At 37.2% G+C, this 23,113-nt stretch overlaps 1 protein-coding gene across 19 annotated transcripts in view; it reads right to left on the bottom strand.

The window, feature by feature from the left end:
• The window catches only part of KMT2C (lysine methyltransferase 2C), a 268,850-nt gene that overhangs the window by 96,886 nt on the left and 148,851 nt on the right, over nucleotides 1–23,113 (bottom strand). For 18 of the 19 annotated variants that reach the window (XR_009053403.1, XM_057733880.1, XM_057733884.1 and 15 more), the window contains exons 9-14: nucleotides 21,658–21,772; nucleotides 11,181–11,350; nucleotides 10,575–10,726; nucleotides 9,723–9,836; nucleotides 8,749–8,823; nucleotides 6,497–7,197 (exon numbers count right to left, since the gene is read on the bottom strand). Coding sequence is in view for 18 of the 19 variants with exons in the window: in XM_057733880.1 (XP_057589863.1) it covers nucleotides 6,497–7,197; nucleotides 8,749–8,823; nucleotides 9,723–9,836; nucleotides 10,575–10,726; nucleotides 11,181–11,350; nucleotides 21,658–21,772 (1,327 nt within the window). In the remaining variant the exon portion in view is untranslated. The remainder of the gene's footprint in view (nucleotides 1–6,496; nucleotides 7,198–8,748; nucleotides 8,824–9,722; nucleotides 9,837–10,574; nucleotides 10,727–11,180; nucleotides 11,351–21,657; nucleotides 21,773–23,113) is intronic. The other variant, XM_057733891.1, reaches the window with a different exon arrangement.

The raw sequence follows: 23,113 nt of genomic DNA, 5'->3' as shown, positions 1-23,113 counted from the left end.
GCTGTAAACACCATTTTGGATGTTGTTGTCCCCAAATTCACATTCCTAGTTCTAACGTGTCCTGAGAGCTCCAAGTTGTTATGATTTTCAGCTTCCTTGTTAGCTTTCCCATTCTGTCACACAAAACCTCTCCAGTTTACCACGTCTAAAATCTCTCCCTTAATGAGTCACAACTCACCATCTTCCCCATCTTTAGAAACGGGATTCCAGTCCCCAAGTCAGAAAACTAGGAGCCATTAGTCCTGTTCTTTTCCCTAATCACTCTCCCCTGCCCCTTCAATCCTCTCCCTCACCACTCCTTTGATCCAAACCATCAGTCAATTCAGCGCATTGTATCTTCAAGTTGTGTCTCTGGCCCTTCTGCTCCCCTGCACTCTCGCGGCCAGCACCACCTCTGGGCTAGCCTGCTGCAGAGGTCTGCAGCTCACTACGCGTCCTTCTCACCTGCACCTCCCTCAAGCCTCTCTCCACTCAGCAACCAGAGGGGCTCCTAAAAATGTGAATCTAATCAAGCAAGGCTCTACTACCCTGTTCTAAACCCTTTGGTAGCTCCACAGTACCCTTAAAATCAAAGCTTTCCCACTGCCTCTCTTCAGTTTCACCTTGTGACATCTCTCGCTGCAGATACGCCCTAGTTACCCTGGCTTCCTTGCGATCCTTCACACACACTGAGCTCTTCACCAATGGGGACCTACTGACTCAGGACTACACTGACTTGCCTAATGGCTGGCGTCTTCCAATTCTGCAGATATGGCCTTAAACGCTTCCTCATCAGAGAGGCCTTGCCCTGGCACTCCAAGTGAACCTGTCTCCCTTACCACACCTTTAGCATCTTCATTTTGAACACAATGCAGGGTCATATGTTTTATTGTTTATAACTATTTAGTGGTAGAGTGGGAGCAAGAGATATCTAAATTTAGTTCTTATTATTTCCACTCAATATTTTTCTCTGAGGATACATGGCTAGTGTGCATCTTCAATTCCTTTTGGTAGATCACTTAATGGTATGTCAGTAGACAGTTCCTAAAATATGCCATAAAAAGTCATATTCTAAAGTAATATTCATCATAATTTAGAAGTTAGCTTCGATGTCAAAACTGTATTTCATTTCAAAAAGTGTTTACACTTCATATAACATGGATGAATAAAATGAAGTGCCATACAGATTAAGAATGTTTAGATGCCATTTCAGGGATAATTAGGCAACCATTCAACTGCTATGAAAAACTTATATAATAAAAGCTTGGGTATTTACATTATGAATTTTAGTAAGTATGTTATCATAAGACATTGGAAGGTACAGCACTTGCAATTTTATAGGAAATGAAGAAAAATTATGATTACACTTAGATATTTTGACAAAGAAGAAATTACCTAATATATTCTTCAGACCTTAAAACTAAAATATTGCTGTAATTACCAACTTTAGTTATAAATTATTCTTCAGATCTCAGCTTAGATCAGGAAGGATTTACACATACCATTCAAGGAGAGGTTAGCTTCCCCGTCTACTGCAACAAAGTGTACACCGCTGTTACACCTGGTTTTACTTTCACTGCACCAAACCGAGATTTATCTATTGCCACTGGAGTATAAGCTTGATGGGAGACACTCTGCTCTTTTCGTTCACTGCGATGTTAAGTAAGCATTCTGTTCAGCACTTATTAAACGTCTACTTTTTCTACCAAGCATTTTTTTGCACAAAATGCATCAATAAAACTGTACTGTGATATGAAACATACCAATTCCATCAGCTGCAGCCTAGAATCTTGGATTTCTTCACCTATTAAAAAATTATCAACTTATACCATGCACTGTTAGTCGTAAACTATCTACAAACTGAATTAAAAACAAAAGCGTTAAAAAAAAATGTAACCATCAGGAGAATTTCAGTTACAAAGAGAGCTAAATAGAACCGACATGGTCTCAAATGCCACAGAAACTTTAAAAATACCACTCGGAGGAGACTGAATTAGATTCCAACAGTAATTATTACTGTTTAAAGTTGGCATTCACTTTTCTGCTTTGAGGCCAATTTCTCAGGTAAATTCATCAACCTAGTAAATTACAAGCTATTACAAGGACTGTGGGAATAGGGAAACGGGACAGTGATGGCAGGTGGAGGGAGGCTGTTATGGGCAACTTTCTATAAGAAGTCAAATCCTGTTGCTGGCTGTTAAATACGTTCAATGTCTTGAATAGAGCCCACACGCGTCCTCACCTGCTGAATCAGTTTAAATGACTTGAATCAACTTAAATGGCCAGAGAAGGGATGCTGTCTTTTGGGTAGATTCACTCCTCCAAGTCCTAAGTCAACCCTCTCCCAACATATTATGCAAAACCAAGACTGCTATTAACGGGTGAGTTTGATTTAGAGAAAGTGAAAACGGCGGAGAGCGAGCAGAAAGGAGGGCAACTAGTAAGAGAAACTGAAAACATAAGCATTTACAATCTGTCTTTTTGGTGCATACATTCACTCACGTACATGACAGCCACTGTTAGCAAGAATTCATTTTTATGACTTACAGAATTCTTTGAATATAAATAACGCATACATAAACCTGAGATCAATATCAAATAGAACAAGAAATCTGGTAAGATATATACTATGTAAGTACAAAAACAGCTGTTGCCTTCAGTAATTTAAGAATGAATTTGGCTGGTACTAGCAATCATTTTGGTAATCACTTAAAAAGTGTAACAGGCACGAGAAAACTGCAAGGGATGTATGATACTTCTGATCTGTGTGTGCTGTAGCTTGACACCCCAAAGGGCTAGACCTTTTTTAGGATGAAAACTACAGTTCCTCAATGGTTTATAGAGCAGTACTTTTTGGACTTCAGGCTGCCTGGGGATCTTCTTAAAATACACATTTTCACTCAAGTTAAGGTGGGGCCTGAGATTTCTGTGTAACAAATTCCCAGATGACACTGATATTCCTGGCCTGCAGGTCACACTTTGAGTAGCAGTGGTTTACTCATTTCTCCTAGAAAACATGCCTAAGCCTGTAAGCCCGAGTAGAGTTTTCCTCTTGCCCTTTCTGTTTTCCCACAGTGCCCTGTGGTTTCCTCTACTGTAGCCTGTATCACACAGAGAATAATTAAATAGGCAGTTTAGTTCTAATCTGTGCACCCATTATGTGGCTTTAAACTTGAAAACCTACTTCATCTTGTGTTCACTGTGTCTGACTCGGGCAGGCCTGCAGTTATCCTCACTGGCACGTTTCTTTAGAAATGGTTATGAGTCACCGCCTGGGTTTCAGGACCCCCTCTCCAGAGCTACATTTAACGTATGAATATTACATCCTTCTCAAGTCTCCATTTTCACATAATATCTGCATTATTCTGCAAATCAAGAAAGAAAGCAGGGCAGCACCACGTTTGCTATAGTCAGGGGCTTTATATATACCATCATTAAATTCTAACAACCACCTGATGCAGTAGTTTTATAGATGAAGAAATCAAGAGAGTTCACAAGGTAACTTGCTTGGTGTCCCACACACAGTAACGGAAGAATAAGACTCTGAAGCCCAAACAACTGCACTGTGGAAATGTTCATGCTGAATTTATGTTAATCACTCTTTCCTAGTATCAACTAATCACAGTACAAATACATATAAATAATACAAAAGAGTCTCCTTAAAAGTCACTTTAATAAAATGAAGTGTGGTAAATAGTATTTAGACTAGAGGATATGTGGAAAAATCACTGTTGGCATGTACTCTACATCTTCTATTCCCCATAAAGAAGAGGGAAAATTTATCTATTTACTAATAAAAGCTTTTTATATAGGTTCTAACACAAAGTATAAGTATGTACGGTTAACTCATAGGTATCCAAGAATAGACAATTACAACTATTAGGTTAACTTCCTTTAATGAATATCATTATGTATACATTATATAAAGTAGTATTTCAAAATTAATATTTTAGTTAAAAGCTCGATATGAAATAATTTATCAAGAACTGCATCTGTTTATTTGGATGATATGATTTACCAATCTGCCTTTTATAATTTTAAAAGCAAAAACAAACAAAACCCCCAAGACATGCCAACAGTGCTTCTTACTAAAAGGTTTATGTTTAGAAACCAGAAATGGAAGAAAGAGAAGGAGAGAGGGAGGGAGGGAGGAACTGCTTACTTGTAATTAACAGTTAACGAAACCACAATCCTCTACAGCTCATCACTGGAGTCCTGTTTTGCTCTCACAGGAATAGATTATGAAACTGATATGTTAATTCGAAACACTTCATTTAAAATGCTACTGCAATACACAAGCATGTTATAAAATTCTAGGGTTCTTAATAAACTACTTAAATTGATGAAAAACAAGAAATCCAGTTCACAACGTAATGGGAAAGTGGTTATGATCTAATGAAGTACTATTTTTGGAAACCTACTCTACTGAAAAAATATCACCTTCTCTATGAGAACCTCTCAACAGGTGTCTCAGAACATAAGTAAATTCCTAAGCTCTCCACATATACGATGTTAGCAACAATGAAAAGATACTGGAAAGGTAAAATGAGGAAAAAATTCTTTGAATTTGAAAGTTATCAAAATATATTTAAGAGTACTTATGCTTTCTTTATGAAATTTTCTTTAAATATTTAAGAATACTTCAAGAAGATGTTTCTAGGAAAACATATTTCATATTCAATAAAAAACTTTCATTATCATGAGAGCAATTAGTACATGAGTGTCTGAAGTAGATCATAATCGTATTTTCCCATAAAATGACACAAATAGGGTATCTTGTTCTATCCAACGCGTACTCTCCACAAAAACAGCAGTATATCAACAAGCTCTGAATCACCAAGTAGACGTCATTTCCTGTACAACTAAAACCAAACTAACTGCGAGGTAAAACATGGCCTACAAGCTGCTCATGAGATCAGCAGCAAATGGTGAGGTAGTTATGAGACAGTGGCAGCTAAACAGAAAGGAGACTACCAGAATTGAAAGGGAACACAGCACAGCAGTAATGAATATTAAGACATGGCTCATATAAAACGGGATGAACCTGGAAGAAAACAAAATACATGCACATACGCACTCTCACACACATACACACTCTCACACACATACACAACCCACACTATTTTGGAACATTGGTCAACAGAAAAATAATTGTTCAGGTTACTCAGTTGAAGCAGAAGTCTCTAAATAAGAAGAGATGCCAGTAAAATTTAACAGGAATATTTATGATGCAATATCCTTGAAGAATGTAAATGTCTGAACCAAAATTAAATTTGAGATTCAAATTTCCATTCCTAAAGTCTTTTCAGAGCCAAAACTACACAATTAGTATATGCTAATCAAAAAAAGGAAAGGAAAATAAGAGACAAAACTGAGGAGGAAGAGAACTAGTTTGAGAAGAAAACTCTCTCTTGGTAGAATAGAAAATAAATATCAAGTAAAACACTTAGAGAAAGGCATATGCAGAGTGTTTGCATTTTCTGTATGTCTTTGCCATAGTGACACAGGTAAATCCCACGTGGCAACTCCTTTGCCTTTGGTGTGAGTTTCTCTCTTTAGAGAATAAAATATATCTGGATTTTACTTAGAGGAGACTAATTTTCACAGTAAAATAAAGTTCGATTTAACCTTTCTACTTGTCTTAGGATTCCTAACTTAGGTGATCAAGATATTACTATTTCTATGAAAAGTTAAACTTCAATCACTGAAAGCAATTTAAATCATGAGACTTAAAACTCCAAATTACTATTATGACTAAACACTTTTGCCTTGTTTGATATCTTGTTATTTTATTAAAAAAAACTTCAGAAAGTAGAAATTTTGTAGAATACATAACTCTTGGCTACAATACCTTCACTGTGCCTTGCGGTTTCACTCAAATTTCACTGAAAAAGATCTGGAACTTACCCTTAAAGGGCAGAGTCCACATAACTTAGAACAATCATGAGAAGAACTCCCTTTATGTCCTGAAGACGAACAATACAACCCTAAAATTTTTTTCACGAAACCATTGAAATAAATATTAACGTCAAAAAAATGCCCACAAAATGTCAACAACAGAAAAATTAAAATGAGAAATCCCCCTGCATGAAAAACTCCCTTCATAAATTTTGATGTTTAAGCAGTTAAAAATATGTACAACGAATACCAATAAACAAACATACCTGAGGGGAAAAATAAATGTTCGCTACACTATACCCAAAACTCATCTTTTTTTTTTTTTAAGGCTCTGTTGTTACTATAGCAAAGAACTAAAAACTTCTTTAAAGTATTTTCTATTAGAAATTACAATCAAATACATTGCATTTAAATTCCAGTAAGATCACTTGAAGTTCAATAAATTAGTCTTCATTAACAGCTCTTTTTTAAGTGACCAAAACATATAAGTCAACATTATATCTAAGTTTCACCTAAAAATGGAAAATACTGCCCTGCAAACCAAAGCTACACATACACCTTTTTACTTTATATAACTGCCCCAACATCTTTTCTGTCAACATCATTAAAATCACCATACCTGTCTGGACCGAGGTCTACCAGGAGAAAATTTCCTTTTGGTAATAGCTGGTTTACCCATGCCAATTTTGGGGGCGACTGAGATGTAAGTTGTTGGCATGATGTTTCCAACAGAAGCATTGGGAGTTGAAGGGAAACTATGCAGCATGTCGTGGGAAGGCAAGTCGGAAGAAAGTGCTGGAGAGGAAGACACGTTTGCCTTGCTTATGTCCGCTGCTGATGAAAACGAGGACTCTGTCTCAGATGGTAATTTTACAGATTTGCCTTCTTGGCACAACCCATCTTTCACACAACTCTCAGTTGCAGGAGCCATTTCAAAGTCCATAAATGCAGTAGAAGGTTCAGGATTTTCTTTCTGTTCCATTTCTTCTGGTACCCTTTCTACAGCCAACTGTTCCTTAGAACACAGAGAAGTACTTTTCCCACCCAGGGACGCAACAGTGACAGATTCAACGATGACTTCTGGAGGCCGGGATGCATCTGAGGACACCACCACGTTAGGTTCCTCCAACAACTGCACTTCCTCCTGCACAACGACCTGGGGAGCAAGGGCTTCGGTGCTTTCTGTCACATCCATTTTGTTCTCATTTTGATCTTCATCGCAAGTACGCGTCACCTTAGCACACGTTTCCATTTCTTCACTGTCAACGTCATGAGAAATCTGATTTCCTAATTCAGGATTCATTTTATCTTGGGATGACTCTACAAAATTTGGAATATCTATTATGTTAATGTACATATGAACTTTTAAATTTCTACTGAGTAGGTATAAAACAATGTCTTACATATCTGTAGCTCTATGGCTTAAAAATAATAGGCTTGGGAATAAAAAAAGTGGGGGGGCCGGGGGTGGCACACAGCTCCAGAGGCTTCCAAAACATACTTCTAGTTAAAACCATGCCTTAAATCTGAAGGTATCACCAAGAAAGGCGATTATGAAGTTTAGTAAAGGCCAAACTAAACCAGGGTTTATGGGTTAGAATCAGTCAAGATCAGTCCAGAAAACCTACGAAAACATTGCCTTAATAGGATCCTCAGAGTTTAAGGTAATTTCTGGTAAGAATATTAAAACAGAATTAATTTCTAATATAATCATTATACATATATGATGTTTTACAGTTTGTGCACTTACAAAAGGATTTAAAATTTTGTAGATGACAGTATACTCTTTTTACAGCTAGGAAAATGAGGTTCAGTGATATGTCCAAGTTAAAAAAGTAAAGATCAATCTAGAATAAAAAGAATTTTGCAATAAGCAGACACAAGCTGTGACAAAGCTTCTGTACACTCAAATGAATAATGACCATAGATAGAAAAGACTTATCTTGCTTAGCTAAACCTGCTAACACAATTTTATGGATATAATCCTTGTTCTTCCTCATCATCTATAACCAAAGAGACTTACCTTAGCAAATCAATAAACATAATCAGATATCAGAGGTATCTACAGTCACTGACTAGTAAATTTTAAATCAGGGTACTAGTGTGTTAAAACTTTACCCCAATATTATTTAAGAGTAAGGTTAAAGGTCCAAATGACATGAGCCCTAAGTGGCTCTATTAAGTAAGACCCCTGATGATAAAAAAAACAGTTATTTCAAATGCCATCAAGATAATTTCTAAGGCACATTAATAAAGACACTAGTTTCCTTACTTACTATTTACCATGGTGACTGAAATATGTTCTGATATAAAAATGAAATTTCACTTCTCATTCTGTTGAAAGATGGCAGTTGAAAAGGAATAAAACATCAAATAAAAGATCTGATCATACTAAATATTTGTAAACAAAATTTCTTCAAAAATACTTTAATGTTTAAAGTGAACATTAATGGCTTTAAAACCAAAAGTACCACCATTTGAGCGACTCAAGTAAAACAAACTTACCTTAATGCTATATGATGCCTAAATTATGTGCTAATAGGAGACCAACTACCTCAAGTCTCACTGGCAACGAGGAACGTGTGCAATACACACAGCACAGAAGCACGTTCTCCTCCTCTGTGCTAGGCAGGAGGATTAAGATAAAAGCATAAACGCCCCAGTTCTGCTTTACAAATCCAATGCCAATTGTTTTCAAGAAAAGGATCACTTAACCATAGATTTCACTACCTTAATGTGAATATAGCAATGGCAAACAATTCTCTAATTTGAAAAGTTAACTTAGCAGACAATGACTCGAATCTGTGCAGCAATCGTAAAGGCGTTACATTGTCACTCAGTCCAATTAGACAACACGGCCATGCCACTCACCAGGAATGAGAAGTCCACGCATGTCCCGACTTCCTGGTGGATCACTCCTCTGCGGCTCTCCAGCATGGATGTGAACTGCCGTGAAAAACACAGTTGTGGAACCTCCAACGAGGAGTCAACATTTCTCAAACGCTGCTTTCTCAGCAATAATTTGAGTAGGATATTTATCCTACTGCCAAATGTCAATTTCAAATATAAGCATAAAACATCCTCTCACTATTCATTTGTAAGTAGGATACGAAGACGGAATAAGGAATCCGATTCTGTGCTATGATACGATTACTATAGATAGTTTTGTCTTTTTCTTCATTTTACATCTTTATGAAGTATAATTTTTAATGAGAGTTGTTAAGTATAAACTTAACCTCAAAAAATCTCAAGGGCTTTTTATGTATTAAAAAAGCCTATATAACATACAGTATCACATACAATCCCACAGACTTTGAGGTGAGACCAAGATTAAATTTAATAAGTAGTTTTTCCCCAACCTGGTCTCTCATTAATTCCAGATCTTCAGGTACAGTAATAGCTATCACCAATATGGCAAAAAGCTTAACTGAAATATCACTGAAATAACTGAAATAACCCTCAGTAGGGCTGCTTAGACAATCTGAAACAATGAATTTTTCAGTATCTCAGCACGAAACAGCTCACAATCAGCAGCAGCTCTAGTTAGTAATTATAACTAAAGAAAGAAATTGCCTTTTAATGAAAATCACTTGATCCCTAAACAAAGTATATATTCATGATTAAGTCTAGGATTACAGCTGAACTACAATATATACATGCCCTTTCCCTGATTAATCTGAGTTTATTTTATTTAAAAAGGCTCCTCTCTAAATAATTCCCTACATGACTATGTATCGGGAATTTTTATTTAGGACACTAAAGTTTCAGCAGATGTTCACATATGCACTCTAGATACACATTGTCTTCAGAGAATGGACTATATCCATCACCGAAAATATCCTTACCATCTGGAACAATTCCAGGTGCAGGCTCCTGACCATCGACCTCTTTATTAACTGCTTGCTCCAGAAATACCATGTGGTCCTCAGTGCCTTCAACTTCCATTTCATTGTTATAATCTTAACAGAAAATTATTTATCTTAGTTTTTGTGAACAAAGTCAACAATTATTACCTTGTTCTAATGGGAGTAAATTACCACTAAAAATGACATAAGTTCTTCAGATTTTTCTATTTTGAACCAAACATATATTTACATTTTTTCAAATATGGAAAATATAATGAATTAAAAGGTAACCGGCATTTTACTATTTTAGAAGGATATTGCACAACTGTATACTGGTGGCATACTAGAAACAAAATGTCAGTAACCAAGATGTATCTACTTAAACCCCTTGTGGGTGATAAACAGAACCTTCACAGACGTTGCCATTCATATCAATGAAAATGAAAAATGATCTAATTAGCAGGTCTGTTTCCTTTATGATCTAAGAATCTTGTTAATATGTTTGTAACCAATGGTATACTTATAAAACTAGATGAACAAAATTTAATAAAACCAAAATTTGTTTGGAGTAAAATAACCCAGATACGAAGTGCAAACTAGGTCATATAGCCAAACTGTAAGAAACTTCCACTGTTGGCCCAAAAAACACAACTGTAGGAGAGTACACCAGTCCTGGAATTCACACATTAGGCAAACAACTATAAAGAAGCTAGCTTAGATGTTAGCCATCAGATTCAGAGATGACCGAGATCACAGGTACACAAACTAAAAATAAGACGGGCTCTGATACACAGAATTCCCTCACCGTCACTAAAGTAACATACTGGAAAACAAAAGCTCTCTCCAACGTACCTGTGGTGAGTTCAGCCATGTCCACTTCATCACCGGGCTGCAAAGGACCCATCTCAGCTGCTAAGTGTCTGCAATACATACAGATGTACTCTTCTTTGAGCTGGGAATCCAGTTCATGATCTGTTGGTTTGTCACATTCTAAGTGAACCCATCTGCGATGATAAATATATTTAAATAAAATTTTCTAACTTAAAGTCAAATTATCTAGGGAAAGGAGAGAGAATTGCTGGAAAACTGGATACAGCAAGGGGTAAGGACGGCAGAAGAGAGATTATAGGGTTAACAACTGAAGGTTCTAGAAAAGGAGCTGTCGTTTTTGGATGTCATCAAAGGTGTTGACTTTTTTTTTTTTTAACACATTTTTAAACTATTTCTCTTTACTTTTCCCTCAATGCCTGTTTCTGGTCTTGTCTTATTTTTTGCCCACTTACATCATTATGCCTTTCAGACTCATAAAAACATACTTTAATTTCATCTATAACAGCACTCAGTACTAAAAGGATTACTGGAATGACAAAAGCTTGCATCTCAAAATACGTGGTAGAGCAGATGATCACATGGATAGAAGAACTGACACATTTAGGTGGAAAAACTATATCTTCTTACCTTTTGCACATATTACAATGAAGCATGTCTTTTTGCAATTCTGGATGGTAGCACTTCCCACAGAAAGGACATAAGTTATCCTGCTGTTGATAACAACTGTCACATACCAGGCAGTTGTGGTGCCACTGAGAACTAGATCGGGTGCCACACTCTATACACACTCTGCAATTCTAAACGCCAGGAAAAATGAAAACAAAAACAGTCTGTTATGCATTTGTACTGCAGTTCCGGTATAAACCTTTTTTAAAATCAGTGACACATTTGTAGATTGTATATTAAGCTTTAATTTTTATGACACTAATTTAGGGTGTATGTTTTTGAACAAGAAGTTTGTTTTGAACATCTGATGAGATATCACTCAATTTACACTGAAACCTCCTGGAAAGTGTGAACAGGAGATAGAGACATCCAAGAAAACATAAATAGGGCAGGAAGAAAAACAAGAATGTGGCAATCCAAACTTCAAAAAAGAAACACATTCCAGAATCAGGAAGTAGCTGGTGTTAAATAAGTCTACTCAGTTCCCTACTGTAAGAGCAAAAAGGTCCTGCTAGGGAATTCTGTTTATGGGTAGCTTAGAAACTAAAAACAAGAACTCACACTAAGGAGATATAACCCACTCCAAATGATCAGACGTTTGAAATGGTGAAAACAATCGCTCAACATCAAAATTCAATTATGGCTTCTCGTATTTTCAGAACAGAGAGTGGCACTACCCTTAGCAAAGTAGAACTGCTGATGTGCAAAGCCTGGCAGAGGCCTGCCAAACCTCCTTCTGCGCATGTGAGCCAGGCTGCCTTAAAATCCTGGGCACGAGGCTGATAAACCATGGGACTCTCATCACCCCCCCAACTCTACAATCTAAAAAAACAATAAAAAGGAACTTCATCTTTCTGAGCTGCTGGTACCTTTTGATACAAAAGAGATATTCACTAAAAAAGAGAAACTGGCATGAACCACAGATCTGCTGAAGTCTTACAGATTTAAAATGGGTGTACTTGTAAGTACTGATGCCAAAACCCTAAGTAAAATGTTAGCAGACTCCAGTAGCAAACCAAGAAAATAATAAACCATGTCCAAGCTGTTTATTGTGGAGATTATACAAAAACCTAAGGATGGTTAAATATTAGAAAACCCATTGATAAAATTTAACATATTATTAGGTCTGAGGAGAGAAGATAAATTATTTTACTAGATGCTGAAAAGACCTTTGGGAAAAAAATTAAAACCCATTCCTCATTAAAAAAACTCTTGAAAAAATTAAAATGGGTAGGTATTTCCTTAATGTGATATACACACACACCTCAATTCTAAAGCCGGTGTTTCATGTAACTGGGGAACCCTGGAGGCATTCCCACTAAGTCAGAAACAAAGCAAGGATGCCTACTATCTCCACTACCATTTAACATGGTTCTGAACCAATGGGAACACTGAAATAGATGAAAACAAAGGCTGAAAAGAAGAAATAAAACTATTTGTAGATGACAAGATAGCATGCTTGGAAAATCCCAGACAGTTTATCATAAATTTCATAAAAGAATTTAACAAAGTAGCAGGATATAAAATTAGTAATGAAAATTCAATAAATTCACATACATAAATAATAACCAGTTAAAAGATATAATGAATGGGAAAATCCCATTTGTAACAGCAACAAGGGAGAAAATGTTTAAAAAATAAACTTAAGAAATGTCCAAAACCCATACAAAGAATATTAGAAAACATTCCTAGAAGACACTAAACTAGACTTGAACAAATGCAAAGACATACCTTATTCTTAGTTAGGATGTCCTAACGTCAAGATTTCACTATCAATGAATAAATTTAAAGCGACCCTGATAAAAATTCCAGTGATGTTTTTTCACGGAGCCTAAGGTTCAGAAGAAAAACACACAAGAACAACTAGGAAAAATTGTGAAATAGAAAAGCTCTGAAGGGGGAGCAAAACTACCAGATACTGCAAAGCCTCTATAATTAAAACAGTATGGTATTGGCTCATGAAGACAGAAAGACAGAGCAATGGAACACACAAGAAATTCCAGAAATAAACCCACCTAAATCAATGTTAGTATGGACTCTCAAGTCACTGGGGCAATGACTGTCTTTTTGGTGAATGGATTCTGGACAAATGCCAACTGGGAAAAGATAACTTACACCACACAGAAGCATCAACTAAAAATGGAGTAGAGAGCTAAATGTAAAAAAATAATGCAAAAACTAGAAGAAAATGTGAATTCTCCTATAATTTCAGTATAGTGAAAGGCTAATTTTAACTGAAAAATCCAGATGCAACAGAAGATTAATAAATCTGACTACACAAAAATAAAATTTTGCACGGCAAAAAATAACACAGGCAAAGTTAAAAGGCAAATAATAAAGTGGGAGAAAATATTCGCATCATATAACAGATAAAGGCCTTCTATCCTCACTATATAAAGAACTCAAACGGAGGAGGGGGGATCAAAACCTTCAAGAACAGGCAAAACGCAAGGATAATTCACAAAAAGGGGTAAAAATGACCCTTAAACAAAAAAATGACCAACTTCACTCAAAAGAGAAAAGAAAAACTACACTGAGATAACATTTTTCATTCATTCATAAGACAGGCAAAAAATCAAAAGCTGAACATGACACCCTATTGGCAAGGATGTAGAGAAGAAAGAAGTTCTCTCATGCGTAAGTGGTGGCAAAAGAAACTACCACAAGTCTCACGAAAGGGAATTTGAAAATACCTAACAAAACTACATAAGCACTTACCCCTATGAGCCAGTATCCCACTTTTAGGAACTTATTCTAGAGATTCGCTCCCAACAATTCAAAAACCCATCTGCGTGAAGTTACTGACTACAGAATCACTTCTAATGTAAAATATTGGAAACTACTGAAATATTCAAGCATAGGATAATGGTTGAAAAACTATGGTTCAAATACAAAGGGAGGGAGGGAGGAAAGAAAGGAAGGGGAAAGAAAGAGGAACGAGGAAGATCTCTATGAACTGATATGAAATGACTCCCAGATTTAAAAAAAAAAAAACCAAAAGCATGCGAAAGAGCATACATGCTATCTTCAATGTAGAAGAGGGAAACAAATATATTTGCTTATCATTACAAAAAAATACAGGAAGAATGAACCAGAAATTTTTGAAAGCATGTTAATAGCCTATGTATTTTTAAAAATTAAATCAATAAGAATGGGGAATTTAAAAGAAACCAAAATCTTCAAAAATAACAGGCAAAACATAAGGATCTTACTATACAAAAGTAGATATGTAAGAATGGGAGAAGGCAAAGAACTCAGCAAGAGGGATCAGAATTGGAGGTAGTGGTATAAATTCATTATTTATAAATGATGTACATGTGTGAGTATATGCATACTTAAGTGTGTATTTGTATATATGAGTATGTGTAAGTGTATATACATGCATGTATTTCCTGCCTCATCTGCTGAAAGGACAAAGCAGAAAACACCCTCAAAGCAATGAGCACACCTAGCACCCAATCTCCACTAAAGGAACTTGGCCAATTTATAGAAAAGAGGACTGATTCCAGGGCTGGGGCAGGGCAGGTATAAGATGGTCTTAGAATATCTTGTTATGCCCAAATGTAATGAAGTACTCAAATAAATGGTGAGGGCATGTCACAAAGACATAGGAGCCGGCTGGAAAAGGCTACCAGAGGGACTTTTTAGGTGGCGCAGTGGTTAAGAATCTACCTGCCAATGCAGGGGACACAGGTTTGATTCCTGCTCCAGGAAGGTCCCACATGCCTTGGAGCAACTGAGCCCAGTAAGCTGCAACTATTGAGCCCTAGAGCGCCACAACTACTGAAGCCCACACACGTAGAGCCCGTGCTCCGCAACAAGAAGTCACTGCAATGAGAAGCCCTTGCACCGCAAGGAAGAGTAGCCCCAGCTCTCTGCAACTAGAGAAAGCCCGAGGAAAAATGGGACAACTGAGCACAAAACAAATTAGGTACAGTAATAAGTTATAAGTTATTGATAATAACAAGACTCCATGAGTTAATGCTGACAACACAGAAATAATTTTAACATGTGAAAGAAGGGAGGGTTCTCGCTTACAACAGAATGCAGAAGGCTGACTGGTAAATGGGAAGAGAGAAAAGCGCCATTTAACAAACAGGTAAAAACCTCATTAGGTATTGGTTCCTATCATCTTGGAGAAAATTTTGAGGAGCAACAAGCTATTTGCATGGTCTTCAAGTGTCTCCTCACATACTGCTTTATCAGATAGAAGAGAGAGAAAAAGAAAACAGTGGAGAAACTTGACAGCAGCTTGACCAGATTATCAGAATTTACATCACCTGTGAGGGAGAGCAAAGCATCAGGTGCATCCAACTGAGAGCCTGAGAAGGGCGCACCATCATTTACGCAATACTCTGGCCAAGAATGAATAACTCTCTATACAATCGTGAGTAAATATTGGACAAAGACAAAATGAGGTAAGTTCTATTTGGGTGATTTAAAAACAAACAAACAAACAGGGAGGTGAGGAAAAACTCTATTATTCAAAACTGTCAATATCAAAAAGACAAGGGCTTAAGAAATTTTCCAGTTTAAAGGAGTCAAGAGACATGACAACTAAATGGAATACCTAACCCCAGACTAGATCCTGGAACCTACAGAGAAGGAGGGAAATGCTATATGGGACATTAGATCAAGTGACAAATTGAAATACAGATGGCAGGTTAGATACACTGATGTTATTGTATGGGATGATAACTGTGCTGTGATTATGTAAGAATATTCCTGTTATTAGGAAATGCACATTTAACTATTTAGGGGTAAAGGGAACACGGTGTGTGTAACTTACCCTCAAATGGTTCACGCCAAAAAAATATACATGGGATGGGGAGGAGGAGAGAGAAAGGGCATGGAAGACTACTCTGAAAGCCTAACAACAGGTGAACCTAGATAAAGGGCACATGGGTACCATTTTCATTTTTCCAACTTTTAAAGTTTGAAATTATTTCCAAATAAAGCCTTTTAAAATTCATCATATACCAACACACCGGCATTCTTGAAAGAGAAACAGAGAAAATAAACCTAAGGATAATGACTGGTATATAGCAAAGTTCCTAAAAAGATCACCCTAACTTCAATGCAAGCAGCCTCACGAGACTGACATCCCGGGGAAGGCACACCCGTCTGCCCCTGCACCTTCAGCCTCTACCACAGTGTTTGAATTTGACTAAAGACTACAAACAACTATGAAAGAATTTAACAGTAGAGGGAGTATCATTCTTCAAACTGCTCAGAGCATAAGCATTCCTGTGATAAACTCCATGATAATTGAGCATTACCCCGAGTACTTTACAGGCATCATCTCACTAAATCCAACACCCCTGCGAGGTAAGTACTATTAACTACATAATGAAATTTAGCTTACAGAAGTCAAATAATTTGCCAAAGATCCTGTATTTAGCAACTGGAAAACCTGAGATTTGACTCCACGGCCTAATCTTTTTAATCACCTTATAATCCTCCATGGAACAGAATAAAACACACACTATCCACTCATATTCTCAGCAGTATTATAAGTAATTCTGTCATGTGAAAGAGAACAGCAGACTATTGCAGAAAGCAAATTATTAAGAGAGCAGAACAAAAGGAAGTTAGAAGACAATCTCGAGAAATAAACTTGGAATTCGGAACCCATCTTCCAAGATAATGAAAACCCCAAAAAAGAAGATAATGATTTAAAGCAGGAAACAAAACTGCCTAAGGATCCCTAAAGGGAGCGTAAAGAAGGTGACCATTTTTTTAAAAGAAAAAAGGCAAATTTAACCAACACTCCTCTAGACCTTTCCATGGGCCTAAAGGGAGAATGACAATGGACATGTTCCAGACAACACTAATGAGTGCAGACCGTGATCAGACACATCCTGGAAGCAAATACGAAGAACTGACAAAAATAAAGATCTCACGGCCTTCAAGCACAAAACAATTAACTAATTAAACTTTTTTTAAAAAAGACTTCTCTGTGATACCATAAATCGGGAAAAGTTGGAAAAAAAAAAAGTTTCCAGAGAAAAACAAGGTGGAATGCAAAACTATACCAAACCAAGTTCTTGTGGTAGTCCGAAGGCAATAATCTCTTTCCGGTTTGCAAGATTCCAGAAAATTTATAATTCTTTTGCAGAGGTGTATAACCAAGTCTCCAAAAGACTGGGAGATGAGTTTGGAATTTATACAGATTTTTTCCTCCCAAAGAAAAAGTGACATGGTCTACAGTCTGGGTTAAGACATAGAGAAAGGAGAAAACTTCCGCTTTCTTCATTTTCAATAGGAAGTGGGAAGAGAAAAATTTATATTTTCAACATTCATAACTTAATATTCATAAAATAAGATTCTGAACTGTAAATCATTGCAGGGAATAAAAGGAACTGAAAAATAGAAAAGAAATTAAAAGAACAAGTTTATTTTAAAATAGCAAAGCATTTCAATTACATCCATTAATCTAAATACTTGACTATTAAACCTTTCAAAAGGAACACTTAAAATGACACAGAAGAATCCAAAATTAAAAGATGTGAAAAGACCACATTCAACTGGTAAACTAAAACCTCAGGAGGCCATATTGTCAGGCAAAGCAAAATGTCTGCTCCCCCCCCCCAAAAAAATGCATTACACAGAAGAGAATAGTTTTGCATTGATAAAAAACACAATATGTCAACATTAGCCTGACCTACTTGCTAAATAACCAGCACAAAATAATGTTTTAAAGAAAAAAAAGTAAAATACAAGGAGAAATTGACATGAGAAATAAGAGGTCAATTTTATCTACATCCTAATATGCTCCTGAATCAGTCAAAAAATAAGGTAAAAACTTCATCTAATTAAATGAAATAAACACAATGCTACAGCTTTAAAAAGTCACTATTTCAAACATACAAATTTATGTCATAATTAAATTATCTGATTAAATACAATTAAAGCGAAAATACGTTTAAGCACAACCTAAAAAAGGATAAAATTATTCGGTCAAATGTACATAGATATAAAGTTAGCAACACAACAAACATGAACGCAGCCAAAGCTATAATCAAAGGTAAATTTATAGTCTTAAATATACTTTTTTCCTTAGGAAAGTGAGGGAAACGAATTACGAATTCAACTTCCTATTTCAGAAAAGTAAAAGACGCGCACTAGAGGAGATGAACGTATAAACAATACAAATCCAACCGACAGCAGGTTTTTTCGGTAGACCGAGAATCAAGCCAGGAGAGAACGCGCGGAAGCACCCCGTCCGGCAGCCGGGCAGACACTGCTCTCGGGGAGGCTGCAGCTCGACCCCCCCAGCCCTCAGGCTCCGCCCTCCGGGCGACCACACCTGAGAGCAGTGGCCCCGAGGTGCTCGGTTTCCGAGAAGGCTCCTCCCCTCCAGGCCCCTCCCTCGGGCCTCGGCGGGACGGAACTCGCCGCCCTCCGCCCTCGAACCTGGTGCCGCTGCACACCGCGCGCGGGGGCAAGGCTCCCCCAGCGCCTCCTCCCACCCCCTCACCCGCCCCCCCATCCCCAGGGACCTGCCAGCGAGCTCGCCCCCCTTCCCAGAACCCACGGAGGAGGGCACACACCACCACCACCCCTACCCCGCCACCAGGCCAGCGCGCCCCTCCCGCAGGCCGCCCCGGGAAGCCGCCTCGGGCCGGCGCCACCACGAAGCCTGCGAGCCCAGCTGTGGGGGAGCCTCCACTGGGAGGCTGCCCGTGGCCTCGGCTTCCACCGACCACCCCCGCCACCCCACCGCTCCTGGAAGCCACCCCGCTGGCGGGGGAGGATGCGGAGAACACAACAAACCCGAGCGCAGATAGAAGGGCAGAGGGAACAGGATCGTGTTTTCTGCGCCAATGGGAGTAGAATGTGAGGATGCAGGGAGACCACAAGTGCATTCTTGGCGGTCTATATGTTTTCTGAGAAGTTGAAAGTTTTCACAGAAATGCTAACTTTAAAAAATTAATATAGGGAATTTCCTGGCTCCCCAGTGATTAGGGTCCAGTCCCTGGTCGGGGAACTAAGATCCCGCAAGCCAATAAATTAACTAATTAAAATTTAAAAAATTAATATAAAATGTAACTGCATTTAGCATTTGTATTTATTATGTTAGTCCCAAGTGCTGTCAAAGACGTGTGAAAGATGCAAGATTTCCCACCGTAGAATCGTGGTGAAAGGAATGAGCCGCCTTGGAGCGCAGAGGCACCCCCTCCGCAGCGCGGAGCAGACGGGTTCTTCATACCCCTCACCTGACAGCAAACCCTGCAAGCAGCATGCCCGCAACTTAAAACAGGAGCTTCGCTATTTCAGAAATAACTAGATGGATACCCCATTTACTATGGATTTTAATTGTGCCATTACGGTGCGCCTGTGAACCAAAAGATTTCTCGAGTTTTTGGGTGGTACTTCATTACACCTGATGTTCAAGGCACTTTGAGGTCTGATTACTCTGAACCCGTATACACAGTTGTGTTTTTATCAAACTATTTTTATGCAAATACTAATACAAACGGCATTCTCTGTACGAACAGTATTAAACCAGGTCTTGGCAATTTAGTTTCAAAGCAAAGTTAAGCCAGTGTAATTACTGTAGATCAAAGAAGTTTATGCCTAGCTTCATCATGTCTATTCTGTGAAATTAAGATTATTTTTAAAAGAAACAAAAAGACAAAAACGAAAACAAAAACAAACCAGCCTGGGGGGTATGTAGAGATGGCCCACAAGTTTCCTAGGACCCAAATCCTAACACAGATAAAAATTAGATTAAGAAATATTCCTTAATTAGTCTAGGGAGAAAAGCACTGTTACTCAAGTAAGTACAGTAGGAAGCAGAGGAAGCATAATATATTGGATAAAACATTACAATATAAGACAGGAAACTGCCTCTGCAAATTAGTAAACTCGGGCAATTCACTTAATCACTAGTCCCTCACCAATTCTTAATCCAGAATTTATTATTTACCTGTGTAGATTTCAAAGGAAGCAAATTAACTACTTTTATGACTGACTCATCCTAGAGAACATTCAAAGAAAAGTCATAGTAAATACTGTTTGTAAACATCTTCCTAACAGAAAAAAAGTTTTATTCAGTCAGTGGGGAATTAAAGGTAAATTTGAAGTTATTCTTAGCTTCTACTTTCCCTTTAAGAATTTAAATATTTTGTGCTTCCATGGACAAAAAAACTCTAAAATTTGTTGTTGTTTGCCTGGTACTATACTAACTCTGCCCAGTAGGTAGAGTTGTCAGCCAACCTACAGGGTTTAGAGATACAGATGACAGAGCCTCAATAAATTCCTCAGGAAGCTTAGCAAGACCAGAATGGAATACCTCAAGTCATAAAGATGCAAATACAAAAATAGATGGAAAAGAGGAGAATCGCTGACTAAAAGAATATCCAAAAAAAAATTAAAATAGCTGAAAACACATCTTAAAAGCGTCCCATCAAGCAGAAAGACTGATAAGTAATGAAAAAGTGGGAAAATGTCTTTAGATCCTAACTCTCAAAATCCAAAAGAAACTTTACAAGGCATCTAAAAAAATAGATCTCTAAGTCAATAACCACTTACTAAAACCACCATGGGGGAGGAACAATGTACGTACACATATGCATTTACAATATGACTCCAAATATTTAATACGTTTATATAGAAATACACACACACATAACATATATATACATATAAAACCACAGTAAAATCATCTAAAAGCCAATCTGATCAAAATGCAATCTGCTTTATTTCTGGATTCTAAATTAATAGACTTAAAAAATATATTTGTTTTGGTATCTGCATATAGGGATACTACCTATTTCAAAGAATTTCGAAGATTAAAGATGACTCATTCAAAAACAATTTCTAAGCCATTAAGTACCATACATGCTAGTTAACAGGTTCATAGCAGAATTTTTTATAACAGCCTAAAATTGTAAACAACCCAAATGTTCACCAACAGATGACTCAATAAACAAACTGTGGTACTCCCACTATCAGCAATAAAAAGGAGTCACTACTGGTATGTGCAACAATATGGGTGAATCTCAAAATAATTATGTTGACTTTAAACCACCCCCTCCCCGCAAAAAAGAAAAGGGTATACATACGATACAACATCACTTATATAAAGTTCTAGAAAATGCAAACTAACCTATGGTGAGAGAAAGCAGACTGCCTGGAAGATAGGAGGGAGTAGGGCAGTGAACAGTCAGAAAGGAGGAATTCCCAAGGGGCACCAGGAAACTTTCAGGGGTGATGAATACCTTGAAGGTGGTGATGGTTTCATGAGCATATACATGTGTCAAATTAGATTACAGACTTTAAATGTGTGCAGTTTACTGTATACCAATTATTCATCAATAAAGTTTCCTTTTTAAGTTGAAGGTAATATATAGATTTGAATAGGTATCCGATTTGTCTGCTCTATATAAAAAACATACAGATGATACTTTTCTTAAAAAAATAAACAACTTACTTTGCATTTCCAGCCATTGGTTGGTACTGATTTCATAACTGGTTGAAGACAAAAAGTATGATACCCTTTGTCACACGTATCACACACTAGCATCTTGCTATCTTCTCCCGATTGTCTAAAAAATAAGATAGCATTAATGATGCCTTATCTTTAAACTTATGTTTGAAACATAAGTAATCATAAAAAGAAACTGTCCTGGGAACTGCCCGGTTCATAGATACTCTCGGTGTCTGTTTTGTCTATGCACAGATAATGACAGAGTTAACCCTCTAGAGGATGAGACAGACATCTTCCCTAAAGGATTATCCTTACTGAATGCTCACCTATGGTGAACCTGCTTTAGTCATTTTAGGATTCCTGCAAAGGAGGAGGGGTTAAGGCAAGATGAATGACTTTGATCTTTACTTTTTAAATATCCCAAACCCATCCTTATTTGGGAAAGGAGCGGTAACTGATAGGTGATGCTACATGGAAAGGAACAAATCTTGGCACAGTGAGCTGGAAGACACTGTCATATAATAAAAAGAGGATTGAATTTGGATCAGACCTATATCTGTGTTCAGACTTCTGTTTTTCTAGCTGTGTGACTCCTGAATAACTTAGACTTATCCTCTTAGTTTCAGGTACAAACCGTGAATGATAATCAAAGATTACTGTGAGAATTAAATATAATTCTGGTTGAAGAGCTAAGAATCTCCATTAAGCAATAAGTGCTAAACAGACATAAGGATTATCATCTTGCTATAATTATTAAGAATTGTAATTGAAAACCTAAAATCTTTCCCTAAACACTCTTCTGACCCAAAGACTGGGCCCCTCTCCTGTCCATGATCTCTGCCTTGACTCTTGGCTGTTAATCACTCTCAGATACTAAGAATTTAATTCAAGAGGAGGGGAAAAGAAAAACTAGGGAATGCAAGAAGAAGAGCTGAGAGAGGAACCGCTGAATACAACCTGGGGATAAACAGAAGTAAAAAGGAAGATGAGTTAGTTGGCCTCCAGTATTTTCTTATTTAATTTAAATTCTACGTATAAAATTGCACACTTTATCTCTTTAGCTACATGGAAAGATCTTGGAGGAAAAGCATTCTTTCTTCAAGTTCTCTTATTCCTTCTCAAGAAGCTAGGCACAGATACAAGTTATCAAATAAATGTTTACTGATATTTTCCTTCATTTTTACTAAAATATAAAAGCATGTGGTCCTATTTATTCCACAAAATTCTAAGTTATTGATGCTTACTGTTATCAAATTAAATTACAAATAAAACAGACTGAACATGGCAGTGGTGGGCATCATTTCTCCTGATTACAAAAGTCCTCAGCTTGTAAACAATTTGAAGACTGCTACAGACAGATGCAGGTAACATCCCCGAAATATCATGCTAATTAACTAGCAGCATGAGAAAAAAATAATCACAGAAAAGACTGGAGAAATGACCAAAGGATGGAATAAAA

Source organism: Hippopotamus amphibius, chromosome 4 (genome assembly GCF_030028045.1).
Source record: "Hippopotamus amphibius kiboko isolate mHipAmp2 chromosome 4, mHipAmp2.hap2, whole genome shotgun sequence".
In the NCBI taxonomy this organism is placed as follows: domain Eukaryota; kingdom Metazoa; phylum Chordata; class Mammalia; order Artiodactyla; family Hippopotamidae; genus Hippopotamus; species Hippopotamus amphibius.
Note: the sequence above shows the minus strand (reverse complement) of the source record. Positions and strands in the feature narration are given on the sequence as shown.